Below are 16,739 nucleotides of genomic sequence, written 5' to 3' on the forward strand. Positions count from 1 at the left end.
GTCATTTGTGGGCGAGGACAGGGGCTGCTTAATTCTTACTGGGGGACAAGCCCAGCAGAGTGGCCGAAAGCCGTCAGCTCAGGGAAGAGCCGGCTTACTGAGATGGGAGCCAGGGGATTGGTTCCCAAGATGTGACGCACGGAGAAGAGGCGCCAGGCGCGCCTGCCAGCTGCTGGCACCCTACTGTAGGACCTGCCTGATCCCAGGGCCCTCAGCATCATGCACCCCACAAAAGCCAGGCATGTGGGCAGCTCTGGCTGGATCATAACCATGGTGAACCTTTAGCCTGGAGGAGCCAATCTGGACCCAGGAAAGGGCCTGCCCAGTGGCTGCCTGGATTCAGGGCCCCAGGGAGCTGCCTTTGCAAGGGTGCCCTGACTCAGGGCCGCAGGCGGCTCTGCTCTGCCTGCTGATGACAGGGGACAGATGGGCTGAGCCAGGACTGTTTTCTATTTGATCAGCGAATAATACAGAGCTGGGGGGAAGTTCCCTTCTTTTTCTGTGCCAGCCCCTGCCATGTCAGCGATACAGGGAAAACAAGAGGCAAAAACCTTTACCAATAAGACCCCATGGCCCAGTGCAAAGGGCTCAAGTTTCAGCACTTGAAAGGGGGCTACACCCCACCCTACCTATGCACCCCACTTCTCTACGCACTCCACTTCTCTGTGGCTCCACCCCAGGGATGCCAGTGAATTTATTCTCCAACAGGCCTGGAGTCCCTCATCTGGCAGTCAGAAATTCTCCTGCATAGAGGGCTACTGTTGGTATTGTTTGTTTGTTTTTTAATTTCCAAAAATAAGGAGAAGTTTATAATTTGGGGGGAGGGGGACAGAGAGGCGGGCGAGAGGGGAAGGGCAGGGAGGCAGCTGACCCCAGCATTTCCCAATCTGGCCTGGGTCTCTCCCTTCTCCGGGACATCTTCCTCCCTCCCTGTTCTGAACGTGAAAAATAAGCAGTCCGCGCCGGCTGACGGGAGATGTGTCTAACAAGGCCCTCATTGTCTCAGACAGGTGTGAGATTGGACTTGATTCGGGGCCAACACCTCCAGTCCCGGAGCCAGCTCCGTGAGCTGAAAACATGCACCAACCCTCCAGTAATACCACTGCAGCCAGCCAGAGTCTCAACAATTTAAGGCTTAACACACACAACATAAATCCAAGGAGGATGGACGAGCCGACCGGCAGCTTCTTGGGCGGATGCCTGCAGACTGTCTGCAGATCAGACCCTGCCTGTTTGGGTTATTTGAAACTTTTTTTTTGGGTAATATAAAGATGAGAAAATGGGTGGAGCAGACTCAGAGGAACACTGGGGTTTGCCTCATCTTGTTCCAACAGCCCCCTCGTTCACATAAGTGCTGTTTTGAAGGCAATGCTCTGGAAGGTTCTCTTTGCTGGATCCAAGAATGAGGAATGTGCTCAAGCTGGGGAGCACAGGCGGAGGAAAGCTGAGCACTGGACGGTGGGGGCTGGCTGTGTGACCTTCGGCAAGTCACTTCACCTCCCTGTGCTCCCGGTGAGGGGCCTGGCAGTCCATGCTGGTCTAGCTTTCTGTGATGCACTCACCTCCGGTGGTCAGAAGCTCCAAGTCACTCTAAGAACTGCATCTTTGAACAAGAAAAGGCTATTTCCCACCCATCCCCCTCCTCCTTCTCTCATCATTTGGAAATCTGCAGTCCTCGGACTGTGAGGCCAGGCCTGAGGGACTCACAATGTTGGGAGCACCATCCCCAGGGAACGTGGTCACACTCTCCCAGGGCCAGGGTCACAAGGGGGCATGGAGCCTTAGCGATGGAGGGGCCCAGCACGACACTAGGCTTCTGCGCCTGACATTCTCAGAGCAGCCCTCAGCCTGCCATGCGTGACCCTGACCCTGACCCTGGTGGCATGGACGAGGGTGTGGCCATCACCAGGACGCCTGCCGGTGGCCCTGCCTCCTGTGACCTCACTGCCACACGCCCCTTGGGGAGAGAATGCTATGAAGCTGGCGGCAGCCCGCTGAGCTGGGGCGAGGGACTGGCACTCAGCACAAGCCCCCATCCTGCCAGCGCAGCCTGCCCCCTTCAGCTTGCCGGTCTCCTCTGCCTTGGAGGCAAAATCAGCACAGGGAAGTATTTACTTAACATCACATAGGAAGGTGAAACTCCGTTGTAGCTGGTTCACGAGAACGGCCAGAGTCTGACCATTCGCAGCCTCTGACTGTGTCCAGTTCATCAAGGGTGAGATGGGTGGGGTTCAATCTGACAGCTGCCCACAGGGTCCCGGGGTCAGGGTGTGTCCAGCTGGCCTCCATGCAGCTGTGGACTCCCCACCTCCGCCATCCAGGATGCAGAGTTGGGGTGCTGAGGTGTGTGTTTGATTTTTGCCTTTTCAAGAAGTCCCTCCTCCTTTAAGGATGAACTGCAGCATTTTAGAACTGGAGGAAGCAAAGGGCACAGAGGCCAAGCGGGGGCTCAGTCATCTCACCGGGGAGACGCGAGCCTCTCGGACAAGGCCCTGGAAGGCAGAGCAAGACCAAATGTCCTGGTGAGATCTGGCCTTTAGGCTCAGTCCTGAGCCTTCTCCCCTCCACGCCGTCGGGAGCTCTGAAGCTGTCTGGAAGGCTGCCCCACCGACCTTCCTGTTTTCCTTTCACCCCTCCCCTACCAACACCCCCAAAGCGAAAACACAAAAATGTGATGCGCCTTGGATACTGATGGTCACTTCCAAGGTAGGGGTGCCAGGGCTGGGGCGAGCCCTGGGCCAGGAGCCCCACGTCTTGACGTTTTCAGACGCACCCTGGAAGCTCCTGGGCCCCAAGTATCTTGTGCGTAGAATAAAGGGCACTGAGCAGAGAAGTTTAAGGTCCCTTCAACTTGAGCAGTTTTCCCTTCCCATTAGCCCTTCTGGAACAGTGGGTGTGGGTTCCGCTGTCAGTTTGCCCTGGGAGCAAAGCTGGAAGGAGTTCACCACTGCACCCAGGGTGACCTCAGTGCTAGGCAGCAGGAGACACCCTGGATCAGGAGCACAGGGTGGCTGTGTGGGTCACCCACGCCGTGTGCTACACCCAGCGCCCCCGCCGAGCGCACAAGACACGACAGCAGCGAGATGATCGCCGGCCTTTGCCGTGTCTGCAGAGCACCAGCCTGTGTTAAATACTCGGCAAATATCTCCACCCGCGCGGCGAGGTCACGGGAAAGAAGACGGCTTCCGGAGGGCCAGGAGCCAGGGCTTTCATCCGCACACCCTCCAGGGAGTTAGGAGCTATGGTCACCTGGCCCATTCTACAGCCTGCGCAAGACTTAAGCCATCCTTGCTGGGTCCCCAAGAGAGCAGGGTAACAGTCCACACCTGCTACCCACCATCAAGATCTTAGAGCTAATTTACAGGTCCAGATTCTGCTTTCCTCACAAAGAACATTCTGGGGGCTTCCAAGTTAGTTCTTAGGCCCTTTTGGTAACAAGATGGGAGGCAGAGACCTATTCCGACAGATGGGACAGACAGACAGAAGGGCTGGAGCTCTGCGGGACGTGGCCAGGCTGCACCTCCCTCGGAGGGCCCTGAGTGACCAGGGAGGAAGTTTGAAAAACACAAGCCATTCCTCGCCGGGCCTCTAGGGCCTCTCCGCATACCCCCTCCCCCCAGGCGTGAAAGAATCAAATGGGGAAATCGGGAAGAGATTCTGGAATAAGAATAACAAGATTTCCTTTCCCTTCCACCTGAATTGGTCATCTGTAATTTTGCACAAATTCAATTTTAAAGTCATGCTTTGTAATTTGTGGAAAATCATATTAAATTAAACAGATCCATGTCTGGGCAATGACTTTTCTCATCTAGCAACATGCGGCGGCTGGGGAAGTCCGTCACACGGCGGAGTCTTACCCAAAGAACCAGACGGCGCCTTTTCGCTGAGGGGGGTTGGGGGGGTGGGGGGGGCAGCAGGATGAGGGTCTGGGACACTGGCTTCCCTAAAACTTTAGGGTGACCACAGATCCCCAGGAGTGGCAATATTCAGAATGACAGAATATTATAGTTTAAGACCACCTTGTTAATGGCTTCCTTGAGGGTCTCCCTGGGTGGCGGAGAGGACAGTGCCGGGTCACCTGGCCACCTAGTGCCCGAGCAGGTCAGGGGTGGCCCCGTTCTCCCGTCCACGCACACACCTCGTGGATGGCTGGTGGTGAGGACTGAAGGAGCCAGCCACCAGGCCATTCTAGAAATGCGAGCTGTTACTATTTTGTTATTGGCCTGGCACACCTGTGTCCAGGCAATGTCCTCGCCATAATCTTGCGTGACGCGGAGCCACTCACAACCCGGTTCAGACAGGATCACAAACAGGCTGAGCTGCAACTCTGCAGTGGAGTTGGGGAATGAATTGCACATTTCGAAAGCTTCCGCGTACATCCTTAAAACCCCAGCCCTGTGGGATGACCCACAGCAGCGTGGCTTAACACTCAGGCAGCTACAGTGATCCCATGTAGCAGGCCACTTACAACACAGTAGGGACGAAGGGGAACAGATCTGGAGAGGAGGCACCTAAACAAACCACTTCACAGGCAGAAACGCCTCCTCCAGCGCTTGAGCTGGTGCTGACTTCTACAGATATTTTAGTAACTTTATCATTACATAATCTGCCACCGGATACGCACAGAGAGAGGCACTAATGGAGTGTGAGTGGCCCAAGAGAGCGACAGCCCCCGGGGACTCCACAAAGCAGCCACACTCACTGCTCACTTCCCTTGTGTGACCTGCAGCGCCAAGGAACACGATCACCAGCTGATCACCCCTTCTTCCCTTTGTATCCTGAGGTGATCTTCTTCTAAAGCTCCCCGCCCCCCAGCAAATGGAGGTAGTGTTCCTTCCCCCTACCCCCACAAAGATACAGGAGGAATCTGCACAGCGTAAGATCTTTGGGGCTCGTATTTGCCCTTGAGATGACTCTAGTTGATCACACAAAACTGTAGGGTCAAGAGGATTCCTTTCACCCCCGAACCAGCAAGTCACAGGTCCGGGGCACTTAGCTGCACCAGCTGGGGGAGCTGTGGGCACCCAGGGCTGCGCTAACCCACCCAGGTCCTCCGGGGCCCAAAGCCCTTTGGTGGACCCTCTGCTTTTATGATGCCCACATGGTCACACTCAAACCCCAGAGCTGAGGGGCAGGGTACATCCTCCTCATTCCAAGAGGGACTGGGCAGACACTTGGTTGGCCTGCAGTTGGTTAACCCTGTCTACTCACCGCCCCCAACAGCCAGAGGTTCATGTGAAGAAGCAGAATCACCTTTCCAGAAGGGCTAGTCAACATCTGCTATTGATGATGAACAGAAGAGCTTGGTTTCAAGCTCTTGAACTAGAGTGGGAATGTCCTAAACCCTAAGCAGGACTCCGAGCTCCTTCACCCATGACTGATCCAGGGTTTGGTACATGATCCTGTTTTCTCTTGAAAATTCTTATTTCTTTCAAAGAGTCCATGTTTTATCCACCCCACGGAGGAGAACCAGCGCTGAGCTGGCCGGCACGCCACCTGAAGACCCAACCTTAGAAGAAACGGCACATTCCTTTTTCCTATCAACCCTCAAGAGTGTACAAAGAAACCGAAAATAGGCATGTTTGGCCAATGTTTGTTTTTAGGGTGAGTTCTGTGCTTTTTTTTTTTTTTTAATTATTATTTTGTTTTATTTACCGTGGGTGGTAATTGAATCTCTAGTATCAAAACAGAAAATGTTCTGCCAGAAAGAGATTATGACAGAAAAGTCTATGGAAAGAAACTGGGCTGACAGTGAGGATCTTATTCAGGGCGTTTTGCAATCCAGATCTCTAATCTCCATAACAATTGGGCTGTTCTCCTGCCTTTGGAGGCCATTGTTCAAGAAAAAGAAAGCTCCATGGGGCTGAGGCTGCGGGAGTGAAATCTGAAAATAGAGAGCAAACAGGCACTGAGGTGGCTATTGACACTGGGGAAGAGAAACCCTGCTCTGTGCTTGGGGGGGGGGGAGGGAGTTCTCTCCTGCCCAGGGCTTGATGGAGTCCTCACAGCGCCTCCTCCACTTTACCTCAATCCACCATGTTGCACTTCAGAGAATGCTGAAATAACTGAGTTATAGACCTGTGTTTCTACTCCATCGTGTGAGGAAAAAGAAGAGAGTGGAGCCATCAACTGAAACTGGAGAACTAGGAGGGCTACAGGATACACTAGAAGCTCCTCCCCACTGCTCATTTGGGGATGTATGGTTTGCTGGGCTTGGGTGCAAACTTCCGGTCAACTGTGCGACCATTCATGACAGCGGGTCAGAGTTTCTTTTTTTAAATATCCAAATGTGCAAGGCTCCTTTCTGCTGATTTGTAAATTTGGGATTATGAGATATGCAAAGTGAATCACCAGTCTTTTGAAATGGGTGTCTGGTCAACAATGCTGGCTGCCGCAAAGTCTCTTCAAAATAAGGCCACTGGCCTCTGGCGCTCCCAGAGGCCGAATTCTTGAGTCCATCCCAACTGGCTTGCTGTGGTCATCATGCCACCTGCTGCCCCTACAATGACTCATCTGTTGAGCCCTGAGCTTGAGGTTAAAGCGGGAAGACCCAGGCCTCTTGTGCCTGGTCTACCCTCCATGGCTTCCCTGATACAGGGCAGAGACCCTTTTCTTGACCACTCTCAGAATGTTGGTTCTCTGCCTAGGAGCTCTGGAACAGAGTAAGAAACATCTAACCTCACTACCACAGGATCCAGCAATTCCACTCAATCTGAAGATGATGAAAATGCTAATTTAAAAAGATATCTGCACCCCTATGTTCACTGCAGCACTATTCACAATGGCCAAGATGTTGGGCACAACTCAAGTGCCCAACGACGGATGAATGGATAAAGCAGATGTGGCGCGTACGCACGATGGAATACTACTCAGCTGATAAAAAGGCAAAATCTTGCCATTTGTGACAACATGGATGGACCTGGAGGGGACAGTGCTAAGTGAAGTAAGTCAGATGGAGAAAAGAGAGATACCAGATTATTTCACTCATATGTGGAATAGCAAGAAACAAAGCAGCGGAATGGATGAACTGGAACCGAAACCAAAACAAACCCTTAGGATCTGATAGCAGAATGGTGGTTACCAGAGGGAAAGAGGAGGGCAAAGGGATGGATGGAATGGATAGAAGGGTCAATTAGATGGTGCAGATGGAAATTAGCTCTCTGCTGGTGGGCATGGACTGGTCTATACAAATATCAAGGTTACAGAGTGTAGTAAAGTTACACAGTGTAGTAAACCAATGTTATCTCAATTAAAAAAAAAGAATCGCTGATCTCATGTAGAAAAGAAAATTCATACATTCCCCCTGGCTGGAAAATAAAAGTACCATGGATACTGAGTTCTGGCAAGGGATAGGCCGAGATGTCAGTAACCAGAAGACATGACTAAGCTACTCAGACATGAGACACTGAGGTCACCTCTGCCTGCCCATCATATCCACTGGGGGATGGACGTGGGCAGCCCATCTCTAGACTCACCTGACGCCCCCGCCCTCTCTGCCCCCCTGCACAGTAGGTAGAACATGGACAAGAGCTGCGTCCACACCTGTGTTCTAACCCAGGGAAATGTGAATGTGACCTCACTTGGGAAAGGGTCTTTGCAGAGGGAATTACAGGAAGAATCTTGAGAACATGAGATCCTCCTGGCCTGTCTGGCTGAGGCCTCAATCAAATGACAAGTTTCTACAAGGACAGAAGAGGAGCTGACTCCAGGAAGGCCAGGCGAAGGTGGGGGAGAGACAGGAGCGACAGCGACACAGCGAGCCAAGGGCTGTAGCTTGGGGCCCGGAGGTTGGAAGAGGCGGAAGGATCCTCCCCTGGAGCCTGCGGGGGTTGCCTGGCCCTGCTGACACCTGACTGCGGACTCTGGCCTCCAGGACGGCGAAAACACAAATTTCTGTTGTTTTGAGCTAACAAACTTGCAATAGTGTGGCCACAGGAATAGATGAATACACTTGGTGCCGAGGATGGGGGTCTGGACAACTAACAATTACTAAGCATTACCCGTGGGTGGGCTCTCATGCCCACGGCGCCACCTTTCACGGTGCCCTAGGGTCTCCAAATGTAATGATCACTCCTATTTCACAGGCAGGGAAACTGAGGTGCCAACAGGTGGATTTACCAAAAGTCCTGTAAGCAGTAATATGTGTCGGTAGCCAGTTCTGTACTAAGGCAGTCCCCTGTTGAGCCCTTGCCTTGCTGTCTTTCTCAGTCACTGGGTTTTCAGCTTAACCCTCCTGCTGACTAACCACTGATGCCAAGCAAGGGGTCCAGTGGCAGCTGCGTTAGAGGCGGTGACTCTGTTGGGCAAAAGCTTTTATATGCTGTGTACATGTGACCATGCAGATGTGTGACTGTGTGAAAGTGTGACCAAGTGCATGTGTGGCCGAGTGTGTGTCTACATGCTTACATGCATACTTGCCTGCATCTTGTGCATGTGTGCACAAACACATATGTACACATGTGTCTACGTGCATGTGTATTCTTGTCTACACCTGCATGCCTGAATGCATGAGTCTGCATGTGTGTCTGCCTCCTTGTCCACATCAGTGTGGTGTGTGTGCTTGTGTGCATGCACGCGTATATGCGTGTGTGCTGCTCCGTAGATTGGCAAGAACCGGGACAGTTTCCGAACGTGAGAAATCTACACAGGGAACGGTCTATCAGGAAACGCCAAGCCTGCAGCAAACCCTTCTTTCTTCTCATTAGAAAAGATGTCCACGAGGCGTAAACAGCACGCTTGGGAAAACGTGGTCGGATCACTTGGAACCACACGTCCATGCCAATGCTGGTTGAAAACCGGCCGGCTCGGCGTGGGTGCTGAGGACGAGGGTGCTGACAGGGCGCCGGGCCTTTGAAGGGCTGCTTTATTAAGCCCTTAGCTGTGCGGTGCTTGTAAACACACCGGTGGCGTTTGAACAGCGTCCGTCCAGGGAGCTCTGGGTGCGGCACCAGCCTCTCCGTAAACAGGGTGGAGAGTAAAGGCGGCCGCCTCCACTCAGGCGCCGTTAGTACCTCAGGGGAGCAGAGAGGGGACGCCACAGCCTCGGGCCAGCGGCTGCAGACTAGACAACCCAGGGCCCGGCACAGCCGGCAGAGGCCTTAGGTCTGTTTTAAAGGCGAAAGCAAGACTGGCGTTCTCCCAGCCTCCTTCCCTGCAGGCTGCACGCAGTTCCTTGGCATGCACCGTCCACGCTTTCCCTAATGCACAGCGTGGGCTGCAGCGGCTGAGACCACGGCAGCGGGTGACCGAGCTCTGGCCCGTGCTCTGCTGGCTTGTGAGTGCCCTGCCCGCCGGGAGGGTAGGGGCCAGGAGGAGAGCTAGCACCGGCCGGGGCCGCCACTCCAGGTGTCCCACCCACTCGGAAGCTCTTCATCTCATTGCACTGTTCCTCCCTCCGTCCCTGCCCTCTCTGACATTTATTTATTTCCGTTTATTTGCAGGGACACCTGGCTCAGCCTTCTCCCGATGCTGCAGACCTTGGAAGGCTCCTGACCCCGTGACAGCTACACACGAGTCCTTTTTACATGGACTCCCTCTCTGTGCCCTCATAATGTGTCTTCCAGGTTGATGTCCAGCATGCTGGATGATTTGCTTTGTTATATCTTTAAATGATCCTTAGATATCTATCGCATATGAGAATGCGGGGGCTGATGGTAGCCTCTGCCTCCAGGGCAACCCCCTCACTGCTTTTGAATTTCTGGGATTGTTAGAAAAGAAAGGAAGGGGAGAGAGAGAAAAAGACAGAGACACAGTGAGAGACAAAGAGGGGTGTAGGGAAGAGGTGGTGTGCAGTAGGTATGTTACCACCACAGCTGGACAGGGGTTGCTGTCTTCTCCCGGGAGCATCAGTCCAAAATCCCTTTTGTCCACCAGCTGAGAAATGAAGTCTTACCATTGACACGGTGATGACAGACCACAATGTGGAGGCCCCATGAATAACCAGCCCGGTGCTGCTCCTACTCCCCCCTTGGACCAGGGGGATTCTCCTGGACACTGGTCAGCCAGTGTCCAATCAGACCTTGATCTAAGAGTGTGGACCCAGGGACCCTACATGCCACCAGTTCTGGTCTGGCAGCCGGGGTTTAGTCCAGGTCACTCATGCCCTCTCGGAGTCGCTGGTGATTGTCAACCTCTGGGGTTCAGGGTCTCTGTCTTGAACCACAGAATAGTGGTGAGATTGGAGTAATGTCTGACCCGTGCCAAATTGTAACCTAACTGGTCCAATAAAAGAGTTAAGCCTCCTGTGTCGATGCTTAGGGACACACACACACACACACACACGCCTCTCTGTTTCTGTGGTTTGAGACTTTCTTGCACCAACAGATATAAGTCCATCTTCATCTTCCTAGAAAGGAGGAAGTTAGACCGCCTTAAGCATAGAGAGCATCATTTTTGGTGAGTCAGGAGTCAATTCTCAAAGTGACTTGCTGGCATTGCCTGAAGCTACCTCTAAGAGGTAGGTGTGCCTGACGCCTCAGCACCTCATCTTTCTAGCATCTGCCCTGGACACATGTCCCTTCCTTTCCCACGACTAGGAAAGAATCCTACAACCCGATTGTAGTTCACGAGGTCTTGGCTTGCACCAGCCTGCAGCCACGACACCATGGCTTTCCATTCAATTCTAAGACCTGGTAAAATAGGAAGTTGAAATTAACCTCAGTCCTTTTATAGTTAAAACCTCAACAAATAAACAGTGGTTTGGTGGCATGGCAACCTGCCCCCTCATCTGTACCTGGCTGCAGATAATCTGAGATGTCTGTTTTGAGTGATTCTCAAGCATATTTGATTCTAGATAAATAGAGGTGTTACTTTATATTTGTGATTTCCTGCTGACGGAGCTAAATCTGCAGGCACGACCCTCCCGATGAAGTTCAAGCAAGACCGCATCCCCCAGACTCCGTAAATGCACAAATTCTCCAGGTGCCCACCGATGTTTCCCAAGAGCCGAGAACATTCCCACATCTGCCCAGCACCAATGCAGACCACACCAGCTACCTTTGGGATATATTCCTTACAACTACCATTCCAAAGAAAACCATAAACACACACTGAATTTTAATATAAAGCATCTTCTTAAGTATAATATAGAAGCTCTACAGCTAATCCTGCAAAATAACCATTTTCCTACCTGTCAAGAACAAAATGAAAGTTCTGGCTGAAAGAGACTTTACCCTGATCCCTGCTAACTTTCTAATTTCAGGGAAAAATCCCAAGGATCTACTCCAAACATGAGGAGGGTAAAACAGCATTTTCTTCTAGCAAGAGGCAAAAAAAAAAAAGTGGAAAAGGAAAAGTAGTTTTACATGAAAGTGTCTTGGATACTAATGTTTCCAGAGTTGCTCCTTTTACAAGTTAAGTCCAGAAATCATATTTTGGAAAGCTCGTATACCCGCTATATAGTTCACACATTCTTGAGAGTAGCCACTAAGCCCCCAGGGCACTCTAAAAGCAAGTTATTTTACTGAGATGTTGCAAAAGTGAAAAAGTCTTTTAAAAGGAACGCGAAACTGGCAATGCCCGGCGTTAACCCGATACTCTGCTAAGCAGACAGTATTCCAAAGAGCTGAAGAATGTCCGTCCACCAACCAAGGGCTGCTGACAGCTAGGACAAGAATTCACCCCCCCCCCCCGCCTTTTTCTTTTTTGGTAAAGACAGCATATCTATCAAGGGGGGCAGGGGATCAGATCTGGTTCCCTCTTCCCCCAAAATCTTCAACAAAGCCCTCTTAGCAGAGACCATTTCCACCTGTCCCCGCAAGGCTAATTTTCCGTCACCACTACAAATGCTTACTACTTTTAGCTCCATTCTCAGCAGAAAAAGGCACATCCCTTTATCAAGCCAGACGTATAACTGGTCAGTTATGTGATGAGGACTAAGGAAACAGAAGTTCCCTTTGACGTCACTGCTGGAGTCCTGGAGGTGACATCAAAGAACTGAAACACCTCTGAAGACATGATGGAAGAACTGCCTCGAGAATTTTCTTTTATTTAGAAGAAGAGGATCATGTCACCCCAGCCCACCTACCCGCCCACCTTTTCCATGTGCTGTGACCTGTGACCTAATCAGCCACACATACTTGCACTGTGGGATTAAAAATATTCAATGTGCACATTTCGAATAAGCACTACTGATTATTAAGCACCAGAACACCTGTCCCTGAGCTGACACGCCTGAGGAAGGGTCTGACGGTGGCTCTGTCACCCACAGCTGCGCCCTGCATAGCACCAGGAAAATGGCTGCATTTCAGAAATTGGAAATCAGAGAGCAAATAATCACTGCGGTCAGTAGTTCCTACCTTGTCAACGAACTTTGAGTATTACCTCATTTGCAGTGGTTTTATGCAGTTATTGCTGTTTTAGAGTGTTTTTGCTCCACGGGGAGGGTGGGGGGGTGTAGCCCACATTCTTCATGGATGGCAAATGTGTTGATTGCAAACACTACCTTGGATGTGATGGCAGCCAGACATTCCTGCCATGTCTTTATATTTTCAAGAAAACATTTTACATACGATCCCCACACATAATCTGAGGGCAATAAGAACTTGAAGTCTGTGTGTTTTCAAGTCTCATGGGCGCTAAGAAGATAGCACAGTCAAGGCCAAGTCTGCGATTCAAGCTACGATCCCTGCACAGCGATGTCTCTGCCCAGCCTCTCCAAAGTCTACGTGGCAGGGCCTCTCTCCATCTGGGGAGCTTGTTTCCATGCAGATCTGACTCAGTAGTTCTGGGGGAGCCCCCTGAGACCCTGTCTAACAAGGTCCCCAGCTACCTTTTGAGCAGAGTGAAGTCAGAGTTGGTTGGGATGCACTTTGCCCGAGGGTGAGGGTACTTACCCTGCATCTGACTCTGAGGCTGAGGGTTAAAGGCAGTGGAGTGGCTCAAGGAGGCCCGAGAGTTGGGTGTGGGGGCCGGGTGGTGTGGGCTGACCCTCATGGCCGTGCGCCGCAGCTGCTCCAATTCACTGAGACGCTCAGAAAAGGACAAGCTCCCGGGCTTGGTCTGATCATCTAGTTTCTGCCGATGTCCTAGTGTGGGGAGGGGGTGGGAGACAGGAGGAGAGGGAGGGAGGGAGGCAAAAGATCAGAAAATGTATTGTGGATTTGCTAAAATTTGGGGCTCTCTTGTCTTTCCCCTCCCTCTCCCCTGGCTCCCACAGTGGTTTTGCAGGAGATTTGCACAAGCAGAGGCTCCCTAGGGGTGGTGGTCCCCACAGCAGACTGGGGCTCCTTTTGTCCTTTGGGCCCCAGCACCCACCCCAAGCCTCTGCACCCATTTCTACTGGGCAGGATGCAGGGGCATGGAGGGCAGGGTGGTGATGATAGTGGTGACGGGACGGGGAGAAGGTGCATTAATTGCTGGCACTTGGCCACTTGGTGTGGGCTAAGCCAGGGGGCAGAGTAGGTGCCCTCTCAGGCCTGCAAACAGGCCGCTCCCCCTGTGAACCCCCCATTGGCAGGTCTTAGAAGCAGCCAAGTGGGCCCTGGGGCTTAGCTGGCGCACCCTTTCCAACGGGAAATGAGGTGTGGTTACAAACACACAGCCCTGGGGAGGTCAGGTTTCCTGCTAAATGCAGGGCAGGGGCAGCCTCTCGCTCACCCTCTCCCTGCAAGCTTTTCATTCTTTCATCCTGGAAGCTGACTCCCCCGTGCATCCCCTAAGAGGGGATGGACAGGAAGATGTATTGTTCTCATGTCCACTGGCCTCTAGGAGGCCAGAGGCGGCCACAGCGGACTGGATGAGCTTCCTGGGGGCTCCGGGTCCACAGCGGGCCCTGGGTGTCAACACGGACAGTGTCTTGCTCCTTGTCAAGGTGACTGTCACCAGATGCAGTGGGCTAGAGGCCACTTGCAGGAACCCATCAGGAGGGTTGGGGCTCAGGATTCTGCCTTCATCCCTTCATCTTCCATCAAAATGATTGAGGCGCGCACGTACCCACAGTCACAGGGAGGAGAATGCCCTTCTGCTCCAATCTCCCCCCTTGCTTTGAATAAAGAGTCATTGATCAATTTCACACCCCTCCCCTGTGGTCAAAGGCTCCTTACAATTGGGGCTCTTTCAGATGCCCTGACCCCGCGCTCCCCGTGAGAAAGAGGATCCCTTGATCTCCTCCACACCAGTACATTTTAACCCAGCTCCCGATCGCTACAATTACAAAATTAAGTCTTATAACTGGTAGGATGGTTCCAAATCTCCCTGGCTTGCTCTCTTCCTGCTGCCAGGCTGGCTGGCACAGCTGACGCGGTCTCAGATTCCAGACCAGAAAAAGCACCCACTATACTGCAGCGATTTTATCATGAACAAGACCTGCTTGGCTCCAGAAGGAGGAAAAATACTTAAGCATAATATTTGTGCAGTTCAAATGCAACGCTCCCTCTTTTCATGTGTCACCAAGGCAAATCTGGACTCTGATTCAGCCCTGGGCCCACAGCACGCGGCCTGAACACAAACAGCCTGAGTCACACAGGCCCAGCACACAGGGGACAGCCTCTCACCGGCCGAGTATTTTAAGTACCGGCCTTGTGGGCAAAAGGCCGTCAGGCCAGGCCTAGGCATAATGCCTGTCACCCTGTCCCCCGAGAAGCACAAAAACGTGTCTTTCTAGAACATTTTATTTCGGTCAGTCATAGTGTCACTTGGTGCCTGTGGATGGAGCTTGACCAGACAGACTCCTGCCTCCTCTCATCTCTGTGACTTCCTGACCAGAGACTGAAAAATCTGAAGTTTGCCTGGCAGAAAAACAAACAATTTTGACTCAAAAACCATTCAAAGCATAACAGGCCTGCTCTTCTAACCACGGCCTCCTGCCTGGTCTCAGGAATCAAGGAGAGAAGAAGGCAGGACAAATGATTCTAGAAGGTTCTGCCACCTCTGAAGGAATGCAGATTGGCCAAGGCATGGTGCTGAGGCTCCAGCAGGTTTTGTGTCTATTTCAAAACTTCACATTCCTCGGGCTCCGAGTGGCATTTTTGAGGCACACTGTGTCAAGGACAGCGGGTGATCCAGGGGAAGGAGATGTCTGAGCTCATTTCGAACACGGGGCTTTTGGTCTCTGAAGGAAGGTCCTCCTAGGTAACTTCTGACACAGCCACCAGGCTTGGGGGCCACATGCCACCCAGAAACGGGACGGGGGTAAATCATGGCAGGTAAGCCTCCTCTGCAGCCAGGTATGGGGAGAGATTTTATTTTTTATTAGTCCTGTCTCATTGCCCTATGCTGCAAAAAAAAAAAAAAAAAAAGGTCTAACTAACCTGTGAGTGATTTCTGTACCAGCTGACACCTGCCAAAATCACGGTCATTTAACGAGATTAAGCGATGACTGTCTACTTTAGCAGGAATGCCCGGGCACAGCGCTCAGAGAAAACAATTCTTCACTCTAAGCTGTTTCCTAAGCCCTGCGAGTCTTGGGGCTCAGTTTCATGCCTGGGGAATGGGGAAAGAGGTCGTCTGCACCCAGGCCCCCCGCCCCCCCAGCGTCTGCTCCCTGAGTGAAAGCTTTTTCGCTTTTGCAGGAAATCCTGAGTCCCTTCCTCACAAGGCATGCTGGAGAGTCATGGGGGACATAAAAAGCTTTATCATATTAAAGGTGTGGCTCTTGCATTTCTCTGCTAGATTAAAGCAACATGGAATTCTTCTTTTCTGAAACCATCAGATTTCAGGTGCCAAAGAGCAATATTTTGTGTGAAACAGAGAAGCTTCCGATATAGACATTCAAGCTGGGGAAAATGAATGCTTTATGTTTCCAGTTTCCTGTATCTGCGTGCAATTAAAATGTCAATTTGCCCTCTGAATTTTAAATACGGGAGTATGGAAAATGTCCACTATCAGATTCACTTTTCTTCTTTCTCACTGCATACTGGGCTTCAGGGGCCATGGGGAATTCAGCTCCGTAGCGAGCCTTCTGGTGAATTACGATGCAGCCCCAAACTTAGGCATGTTGGCAGCCTGGTTGGGGGGCACACTGGAACTCACTGGAGAATGTCAATAGGGTGTTCCAAAAAATAGTGGCCACCTCCAGATTTCATCCTCGGACATTTTATTGCACCTTAAGCAGAGTTGAAAAGGAAACTTCTATTTCCCTATTTCCATTTTTACATTTTTGAAAAAAATCCTTGATTCAAATTTTGGTATATATGGCGCATCATAAAAGAGCCCAAAAGAAAATAAAGAGTTCAAGTAAATTAAAACCAACTGCTGAATTTTACTTCTTCATCCCCAAAACATACATTTAGCAGTTTTGTGGGGTGGCCACCCAGAGGGCTACCCTAAAAGTTCTGATATCTGTGATAAATAATAATAAGTCCGGTCTTCCGCTCTAAAAAGTAGTCTAAGCAGGTAACTGCAGCTCATCAATAATTGAACTGCCTTTTTCAAGACAGCATTTTGATCTGTCAGTGTTGATCGTGGCTGCAAGTGAAACACAGTATATGATCTTCCGGCAAAGGAAATTTGGGCTGAGTAGAATAATTTTCTAGCAGTCCACACAGCCATCCCTGTTTCTAACACGAGTTGGCTGGTCCTTGATAAGTGTCCCAGCCGGAAAGTGAGGAAGGTGTAAGGCAGGGCTAAGGTGAGTAGCTGAGAAAAAGCAGAGTGGAATGCTAATGCCCCAAAGACACCTAAACGTGCATGTGTGTACATCCCTCCACCTCTCACACTAGTCTAAAAGGATGTGTGTATTTCAGATGATGCTCGTCCACCCTTCTGATAGGAACGGCAAGGATCCAGATACAAAGATAAAG

The 16,739-nt window shown here is 51.4% G+C and overlaps 1 protein-coding gene across 3 annotated transcripts in view; it reads right to left on the minus strand.

Annotated features, from left to right (window-relative positions):
* RUNX1 (RUNX family transcription factor 1) overlaps positions 1-16,739 on the minus strand; it is a gene marked incomplete at both ends in the record, with an annotated part of 213,886 nt that overhangs the window by 24,903 nt on the left and 172,244 nt on the right. For 2 of the 3 annotated variants that reach the window (XM_084231753.1, XM_084231751.1), the window contains one exon: positions 12,834-13,025. The exons of the other annotated variant lie outside the window; for it this stretch is intronic. In XM_084231753.1, coding sequence (XP_084087879.1) covers positions 12,834-13,025 — 192 coding nt within the window. The remainder of the gene's footprint in view (positions 1-12,833; positions 13,026-16,739) is intronic. 3 annotated transcript variants of the gene reach the window in all.

The sequence above is a fragment of the Talpa europaea genome (assembly GCF_964194135.1).
Source record: "Talpa europaea genome assembly, chromosome: 4".
In the NCBI taxonomy this organism is placed as follows: Eukaryota; Metazoa; Chordata; class Mammalia; order Eulipotyphla; family Talpidae; genus Talpa; species Talpa europaea.